Below are 9,245 nucleotides of genomic sequence, written 5' to 3' on the forward strand. Positions count from 1 at the left end.
CACACTGTTTAAACAGCAAACGACAATAGGCTGGAAACTGTGTGGACAAAGCTAAAGCTACGGGAAGGGTGAGTGCTGATGTGATGATTTATGATGATTTGTGTTTATCACAGTTACCATGTTTGACTGCATTGACGGAGGGCGCGCGTGCACGGCCTAGCTCGTGCACGCGCGCCCTCCGTCGCCTCTCCGGCAGGGGGCGACGGAAGCCGGGCCGGACACACCAAGCGCCGCGGAGGAAGAAGAGGCCGAGCCGGAGGCTGAGCAGTCCAGACGACGGGCACAGGTGGTGGTCGGTACGGGTTTTGTGACCGAACACCCGCAGACAGAAAGAGCCATGAAGAACGAAGGCATAGACGGGACGGAGCGGTTCGACAGCCCGGACAAAGGCCGCGGCCTGCGGGCGGTCCGGCAGTTCGCGGTGGGGGAGCTGGTGTTCGCCTGCCCCGCTTACTCCTTCGTGTTGACGGTGAATGAGAGGGGAGCGCACTGTGAGCACTGCTTCACCAGGTAACACCTCCCATCTACACACACATCTGTCAGTGCCGGCTCAGCAGACCCGTCCATTACCGGGCCACGTTGGCCGATAAGCCCCCGGAGACTGGCCGAGCTGCTGCTGCCTAATGTGGGTCAGTGCGGTGACCTCACACTGCACCATTACTCCGCCGCACGGTCCTGAGCTGAAGCACTGAACAGCCTCTTTCTGCAGCTTTCCTCTGACCACACCAAAAATGCCCAAGTGCCTTTTACTCCAGAGCTGACTGTCAGTCTCTTCTTTGTGTCATGAAGGCACATTTCTGCCGGCAGCTCCAAATGTAATCATTAGGCAATGAGAGGAAGTGCAAAAACTGCGTTATGAATTATAAATATAGTTATTAAGAAGAAGAACACTCAAACTCTTGACCTGAGTGACTGGGAACCTTCAGGACAGACAAAGTTTTTATGATTTCAGTCTCTGCTTTAATTTCAGGTTTAAAAGTTCACCTTATTCAGCAGATGATTAGAATCAGAACATTTATCCTCCAGGGAAGGTCCTGGCTTGAGATGGTGTGTGTCTGTGTAGACATAAAGGGACAAAAACATGAACTGCAAAGCTCCGGACCTTTTTACGGTTCATCCAGTTGAATAGCACTTTAGTTTGTGTGTCTTGTCTTGCTGAGACCTGATGTCCCTTTTCACTCTCTATTATGAATTTAGAGTTTTATTAACTCCAGTCTCTCACACCCCACACACGCACACCTCCCAGACCAGCTGCCATTAAGGTTTGTAGAGCAGCAAAAGGTTAGGGTGCTAATTATAGATAGCCATGTGGCCCAAGAGAGGAGGAGCCTTGGGATGAGAAAGCTAGACGTGCATGTGTATGTACACATGCACGTCACAAATATGCAGATCAGCTTCATGTACACATTTATTTTCTAATCATTCCCCCTTGTATAAAATAAACAATAATTTCATTCTTGTGCCTTAAACTAATGAATGTGGAGACGGTATGAATGTGACTTTGATTCCATCTAATAAAGTGTTGGCAGTTGTAGTGGAGTAATGTTTTGTGTGTTCATGTTGTTACAGGAGAGAAGACCTTTTTAAGTGTGGCAAATGTAAGCAGGCCTACTACTGCAATGTGGACTGTCAGGTAAGAGCCATTTTTGTGTGCGTTCATTGATGGCTTGTACTGTGTGTCTATGAGGACAGTTTCCACATTTAACTAAAAGAACTGTCTGTGAATCAATTTTACTTGCAAACAGTAACTTGTATGTTTATGAAAATGTGTGTGTCCAACAGATATCTGTTTTAGTCTTCATTAGTTTTGGTCTCAGTGCTGAGAAAGAATAGACGCAGATGAAGTCATTTGTTTGGTGAGCAGATGATTCATTTTCTGGTGTCAGTGTGAGACCCGGCATTCATCCAGATCACATAGTCTTGTGACCCACTGTGGCATTTTGGGCCACACATTGATAACCACTTCAGGTCCAGGCAGCGAGAGTGGCTGCATTGTTCACAATGTTGTTGCTATGACAATCCAGCCTGCCTCTGTCTAGCTTTAGTTGCATGGCACAAAACTCACTCCATGCACTGCAGTAAAATAGTTTTTTTTTTTTTTGGTGTGTGTTGCATTTACAGTAGCTGAGCGATCAGTTATGATTGACTTTTGACGGTGAAATCATTCTATCCAAACAGTTGAAATTTCCCCTTTTTTGGTTTCTACTATGTACCATCCATTCAAGTTGCTTGCTTAACAGGTTGTCTCTGTCCTCTTCTGTGTGTTTGCACATTAATGCAGAGAGGTGACTGGCCCATGCATAAACTGGAGTGTGTAGCCATGTGTGCCTATGGGGAGAACTGGTGTCCATCAGAAACTGTTAGACTGGTGGCTAGAATTATCATGAAACAGGTAAAGAAATATTTCACAATTTAACAATGCTTGTTCTGATTAAATCTTTTCATTGTATGACGAATAACTTTATGAAACATCACACAAAAAGCTGGGTTGCACTGAGCTGTAGGTGTGCTATTTAAACTTACCTTGTTGTTGATCTTTTACCTCAGTTCTCAAAGTCTTCACAGGTCCTCAAGCTAGAGCTGCTGTCACCCAGTTGTTTATTTCTTGTGTTGTTTGATATTTAATGACTTCCTAAATTAAGCCTTTCAACAAAGCATTTTGGTGCAATAAAGCAATACGTTTTAAAAAGAAATTAATTTAATCCATCTTTAGCTATATTTTGGAGGCCCTGTTTTTTTTTTTACTAACAATTATCTAATGTTTCAGAAAGTCACAACAGAGCGAACTCCTTCAGAAAGGCTGCTGCTGCTGAGGGAATTTGAATCCCGTAAGTCTGTTAAGTATGTGTGTTCATGAATGCATGAGGGTGTGTGCTTAGTTACATGTGTGCACTTGTAGTTACATGGTGCAGTGTGTGTTTGATCTTCCTGTGTCTTTGCAGTTGCAGCAGTATTTCTATTAATATCCTCAGCTGTAGCCTCCAGTCCTGGTTTTGTCTTTTTCATTCACTAACGCTGCAGCAGCACTGGGACTTAAATCCCAAGCTTTTGCGTGCTGTAATTTCATATTCTCCCCCCTTTTTTTAACAAGTGCTGCCACCGTGCTCTTCAGCTAGGTACACATCGTGCCTTAATAAAACTGTGTGTTTTCCAAACGCACTAAAAAACAACACACTAACTGTTTTCTCTGCTCCAATTAGTGCTATCATGTCGTCTGAGCTGTTGTTTATAAATTGAGGTTTGTCATCAGAGGACGGTCACAGAATTAACCTTCAGACCTGTCTCTCATGCACACAAAGCAAATCAGTGGGCAGCTGCTGCATGCTGCCACCAGTCTGTGTCAGGATGTGTGTTGGTGTGACTGACACTGACACATGGCAGTGGTATATGTTCTTCTACTGATTAGGGTGTGTTATAGTAGCAGTAACAAACAACTACACACAACATAATAATTCTGGATAAATAGTCAACTTTGTTTTATTCTTCTTCACATCATCAATTGCAACCATATTCAAACTTTCAAACTTTCATGACTGTTTGTTTTTAGTTCTTGGCTAATTTCATGGTGTTTATTTTGAAAAATCTAGCAGGATAGCAAATCAGTTTCTAGATACAGGTAGTCTTGCTTATGTTATCTTTCTCTTGCTGTCTTTTTTGGTCTTTTTTTGTACTCTGTATTTTTGTGTCTCCTCATCTTTATCTGTTTGTGTGTCATTGCCTCCTCCAGATTTAGATAAGATGGACAGTGAGAAGGAGGAGATGAACCAGGCAGATATAGCAGCACTGCATCACTTCTACTCCAGACACATCAGTGGCCTCCCCAATGAGCAGGCTCTCACAGAGCTCTTTGCACAGGTAAAGGTGGACACAGTACTCTCAGCTGCCTGTATCTCCTATGCCCTACATCTCCTACATACAGAGGTTTAGACTTGGTTGGTTATTTCACAATTGAGTCGTATGATGATTTTTGGTCAAGCTAACATGCTCAAATATGAAATTGATATTAATACTATGGACAAACTCTGCATTTGAGCCATCTGTACACTGCAATCCAACAAGTTATTAAAATTTCACCCACAACAAAGAACAATTGTAAATTCAGAGTAATACCTTTCTTTAATACTTGATGTATGAAACTCCTCTAAAACCTTGCTGTTGCCAGAAGTATCCAAGGATCCTGGGTTGGGTGTGTGTTTTTGCTGCCACGTGATTGGTTAGCAGCGGATTTGAGTGTTTGGCTGACACACAGACAGGTGTTGACCTTCATGGTTTATGGAGGAACATGCTGGATGGCAGCATAACACAACACTGGAGCACATGTACAGTTGAAACCAGGATCTGCATCACACACTTCTAATTGTCCAGTCTTTTCACTACGCAGTGTTTAGTTCTTTAATTTGATCCCCTTTCTCTACGTACTACACCAGTGGAAATAGCCCCAGTGATTATTTTTTCTCAGGCTATGTTTTATCTGCACTACCAGATTTCCCTCCATTGCAGCACAAGAGAGCACAGGGTGATGGAATTTGTATTATCACACTATTCCTTGTCTCCTGTTTTTCTGCAGGTAAACTGTAACGGCTTCACCATAGAGGATGAGGAACTCTCTCACTTGGGATCAGCTGTTTTTCCTGAGTAAGTTGTCCATGTCAAAACTTGATCATCATGCATGAGCCCACTCAGTCAGTGGTTTAGATTCTGAACACGTACCCTATATCATTGCTCAACACATAAATTGTGTTTCAATTTAATTGGGTTTTAGTTTTTTTCCCGCTGTCTCTAGAGCTGCTTTGAGTCATTATTTTAATGTTTTTCTGTCCTCATATTTATATCATTAAGTACATCAGTTTTTTTTTTGTTTGTTTGGTTTTTTTTTTTTTTTTTGAAGCTGCAGAAGATAAAATCCTCAACTATATTTTCTGATTTGACAGTAATTTCTTCATTTGTGTTTCTTTTCTTTCTCTTCAACCCTCCAGTGTAGCACTGATGAATCACAGCTGTAGTCCTAATGTCATAGTGACCTATAAAGGGACAGTGGCTGAGGTCAGAGCGGTCAATGAGATAAACCCTGGAGAGGAGGTATGAAAAGACAGGACTCGTTTATCAATGATTCCTAAAAGCAATTTTGATGGCAAATAGAATTACCAATGAAAAACATTTGTTTTTATTTCCCTGGCAAAATGGCTGTGGGATGTTTAAATTGCTTCACTTGACATCTCTCTCTCTCTCTGTAGATCTTTAACAGTTATATAGACCTGCTCTATCCAACAGAGGACAGGAAAGAGAGGTTGTTAGATTCCTATTTCTTCACATGCCAGTGCACCGAGTGCACCACCAAGTCAAAGGTACCGTTGACCTACCTTTTTTTGAAACATATTTTTCACAGTTTTCAACTGTGATTGCTAAGCATGTGATGCAACACAATTTTATGTTTGTGGATATGGTGAAATGTTTATTTTGTCTGTATGAGAAACACATATGTGTTAGTATCTCATCAGCATCATTCTCCTGTCTGTCGGAAATTGCAACAGGTTCACTGCAGGCATTGTCACTAGGTCAAAACCACAACGTATTTAAAGCCTGTTCAGGATTAATAAGAAAGTAGGACACAGCTGGTGATGCCGAATGATGCTTTTTATGTGATCAGCTGAAGAACATATTGTGTAAAATGCATTCTAACTGTGTGTCACATCATGTCTTTTCATTTCCTCCTAGGATAAAGCAAAAATGGAGATCAGGAAGATTGGTTCTCCACCAGATGAAGAGGAAATAAGTTCTATGGTCCGTTATGCCAAGAATGTCATTGAGGAGTTCAGAAGAGCCAAACACTACAAGAATATCCTCTTCTTTTGATCGCAAATGCATTTCCTATTATTTTTTTTCCTTTCATTCCCTCATATCAGTTTTTCCACCTCTCAGTCTGTCAATTATCTGAGTCTCTTTTTATGAATAACTTGCCTCCACGTCTTGTGGATTGTTCTGTCATATTCCTTGACACTGTGTCACCCCCTACTGAGCTGCTGGAAATGTGTGAGCTAAGCCAGGAGAAAATGGGAGCTATATTTGCAGACACCAATGTCTACATGCTGCATATGATGTACCAGGCCATGGGAGTCTGTCTCTACATGCAGGACTGGGATGGAGCTATGAGCTATGGAGAGAAAATTGTCCATCCATACAGGTAAAGCGATGTGTAAGCCTGACAGATAGTGTGGTTAACCATGCAGTTAGAATAGATTAACCAACTGAGTTTTTTCATTAAGACCTACAGACAAGCTCAGTGGCTGAGTTACCAGGTAGTCAGTCTCTGTCTCAAAGTTTGTGAAGCTCTGTAGAAATGTATGACATAGACACACACACCTCTGTAGGTTTGTTGTTATTTCAATTTATTGTAGTCAGTGTAATTATTTGTGTCAACCATAGGGTACAGCTGAGACTGTTAATGTTTTACCCAGAAATACCATACTTCTCATATTTCCCATGATGCATTCTTTAAATGTCTGATATATACCGTACACTATTGTACAATACAAGTAAGGTTACATTACATTTATTGCACTGTCAGATTTGTTGATGGTAAACATATTTTCCCTCTCCCCACATCTACGGCGCTACAGCTTTATTATTGTACTCTCTCAGCTTGATATGGTTTGAACATTTGCAGCACTACCATCAGACCAAAATGAAACATTAATTATACATTATGTTTTTTTTTTCCTTTCGCATTGACTGCCTAACTTGATGTATAAATTATATTCTCTCTGCAGTGTGCACTACCCAGCCTACTCTCTAAATGTGGCGTCTATGTATCTGAAACTGGGACGTCTGTATTTGGGACTTGAAAAGAAGACGCAAGGAGTGAAAGCTCTGAAGAAGGTATAATTTATGGACATCTGGTCCATTTGTATTTTGTTTGGTGGAAAATTAAATGTAAGGTAGAAAACACTGTGGGCTAAAAACAATACAAAAAAGGCTAGAACATCTATGGAAGAGTTGACAATACTGCTGTGATTTACCATTTTGATGCAACCACATCAAACATCCAGTTTGATTAGCTGTCATGAAAATGGTGTCTCTGCTGTCTAAAATATGTTTTTTGTTTGTTTCCAGGCATTGGCCATCATGGAGGTGGCTCATGGGAAAGATCATCATTATGTAGCAGAAGTCAAAAGAGAAATTGAAGAGGAAAAATAATGATTTACAGCAGGAAGATTCAAGAGAAAAGCACTGGAGTGAGGAGCCTCTCCTTAAAACCAACAAAAATATACACGTCATAACAGCATGGCATGCATCTGATACCTCCAGGTTTTTTCAACATTTATATTGCCCTCTGAAAAGCTTTTTCTGCCTTTCTTTAGGCAGAGGTTTTTTTTGTTTGTTTTTCATGTCTACCATGAACATATTCTGGCAGGGGATGACCACATTTTGTATCTTTACATCCCGTCAGACCCGGACTTGAAAGCAGACAAGTTAGGCTTACATTTCTGTTCTGTTATGAAGAAAGTGTATACATACAGTTCCAACCACGAACCTGAAAATGTTGGTTTCTGTTTTCTGAAGCTCATTGAACTCATTTAACACCTACTTTAATTTAAAGAAGGACCATGTCAGAAAAAAAGGAAATCTTCAACACTGCCTTAAAAGCTGCTGTTTGGAAGAAATTATGCTTTCATGTGACAACCTTGTTAGCTCCTTTGTTGGAAGTGATTTTTTTTTTTTGTTTGTTTGTTTTCCTTGGGAGTCTGAAGTCATTCACTGTGTTCTGAGGTCTCATCAACACCATTAATTCACACAGCAGTTGCCCCTCATTTGAACAAGATATTGACTAGTTGTTTGAGGACACAACTACAAATTCCCAGCCCATGTATTTTGAGTCTATCAACTATTTAACAACAATTTTTTCCAGCTTTGTTAATTCATGTCTAAACTGTGAAAAAAAAAAAACAAAAAAAAATGACCATGCATCAGGTACTCTGTAGCAACAGAGAAGAGAATGCAAAGAACTATTCCTGAATGAATAACCAGTGTTTTGATCGACTTGTCTTACCATACATTTTGCCTGTTTTAAAGAATGAGGAGATTCTGATGTTGCATGTTTTATTGTTTATATTGTGCGTTTGTTTTTTCATATGAGGCTTGTTGACCAAAAGGGCCACAGGTTTAACAGACAAGGAACCAGCTATACATCTATAGTCAGTGTGTCATTAGAGGGGTGTTGATCTGAGACCAGTTTGCCTCCTTAGTCACCACAAAGACATTGGTACAAAAACCTGACCAATGATCCTGGATCAGAGCCCCTTGCTCTCAGGAAAGGAATAAGAAAAAAAAAAAAAAAGGTGCAACACTGTTACACCATTGTACTTTTAAAGTGTTTTCTCTTAAGCACCATGAATCCAAACTGTCACTACTGGGAAAGATATTTTCCTTAGCAGCTATGGGGAATATATTAATGTGCGGTATTACTGGGTGTGAGGTGGGATATGCAGTTTGCATTTCATTTAAGTAATAACATGGGAGAATATGATGACCCTCCGTGCAGCAAACTTTATATTTAGGATGAATTAATCAAGTATTTCATAAAGGGTAATGCATTTTCCTTTCATAGCTACTCTGGTGTTCATTTTTACATAGTTATAAACTAAATGGACAGATAAGTTAAATACCATGATATATGTATAAAGCTATTGAAAAAAACATACATTTTTGGTAGGAATGTGTACGCAAACCTCATTTAAAATGCAGTGGTACAACAGCCTGTGATCGAGGAAAGTGTTGACAGCAAGATTCGTCATACATGCTGGTAAAGTGTTCTTTCATTTTTAGGTCTAGTCACAGGGAGCGTTTTTTTCTGCAGCATATTTGAATTGATCATTATATGGAAATACCAAGGTAAAGTCAACTGGTGTTGGAAAGTTGAGGCATGCAAAGATCATCACCTGGGCCTTATCTAAGAATTGTTGCACTCTAACTTTGCACAATTTTGTGACTAAATGATGTCAAATGGGGAACCTTTAAGCACATTTTGTTTTAATTTGTTTGTTTCTAAAAGAAGAACTTGAATCACAGATGGTAATTAATAATTCGGTCTCTTTGAACATGTGTAGCTTCTCCCTGTTGTTTACTATAAATGCAGTTATATGCACCACATGAATGTGGATTACTGAGGGTTAGAAATAGCCCTACTTATGAGATGCCTGTGGTCATGTTTGTAGCAATTCCTGCACAGGTGGCACTTTATCACATCA

The 9,245-nt window shown here is 40.3% G+C and overlaps 1 protein-coding gene across 1 annotated transcript; it reads left to right on the forward strand.

The window, feature by feature from the left end:
* Positions 1–217: 217 nt before the first annotated feature.
* smyd2a (SET and MYND domain containing 2a) lies at positions 218–7,978 on the forward strand. Its single transcript, XM_029498145.1, has 12 exons — positions 218–510; positions 1,570–1,633; positions 2,282–2,392; positions 2,768–2,828; positions 3,728–3,855; positions 4,568–4,635; positions 4,977–5,079; positions 5,235–5,345; positions 5,716–5,836; positions 6,007–6,181; positions 6,768–6,876; positions 7,111–7,978. The coding sequence occupies exons 1-12, from the start codon at positions 338–340 to the stop codon at positions 7,192–7,194; spliced, it is 1,308 nt and encodes a 435-aa protein (XP_029354005.1). The 5' UTR covers positions 218–337; the 3' UTR covers positions 7,195–7,978.
* Positions 7,979–9,245: the final 1,267 nt, after the last annotated feature.

This window comes from Echeneis naucrates, chromosome 3 (genome assembly GCF_900963305.1).
Source record: "Echeneis naucrates chromosome 3, fEcheNa1.1, whole genome shotgun sequence".
Lineage (NCBI taxonomy): Eukaryota > Metazoa > Chordata > Actinopteri > Carangiformes > Echeneidae > Echeneis > Echeneis naucrates.

What these genes read in the sequence shown, in the direction of transcription:
- smyd2a (XM_029498145.1), top strand. Translation starts at nt 338, where the DNA reads ATGAAGAACGAAGGCATAGACGGGACGGAGCGGTTCGACAGCCCGGAC. An exon ending in AAGAGCCAAACACTACAAGA is followed by an intron (nt 5,837 to 6,006) that starts ATATCCTCTTCT and finishes ACACTGTGTCAC; the next exon opens with CCCCTACTGAGCTGCTGGAA. An exon ending in GAGTGAAAGCTCTGAAGAAG is followed by an intron (nt 6,877 to 7,110) that starts GTATAATTTATG and finishes GTTTGTTTCCAG; the next exon opens with GCATTGGCCATCATGGAGGT.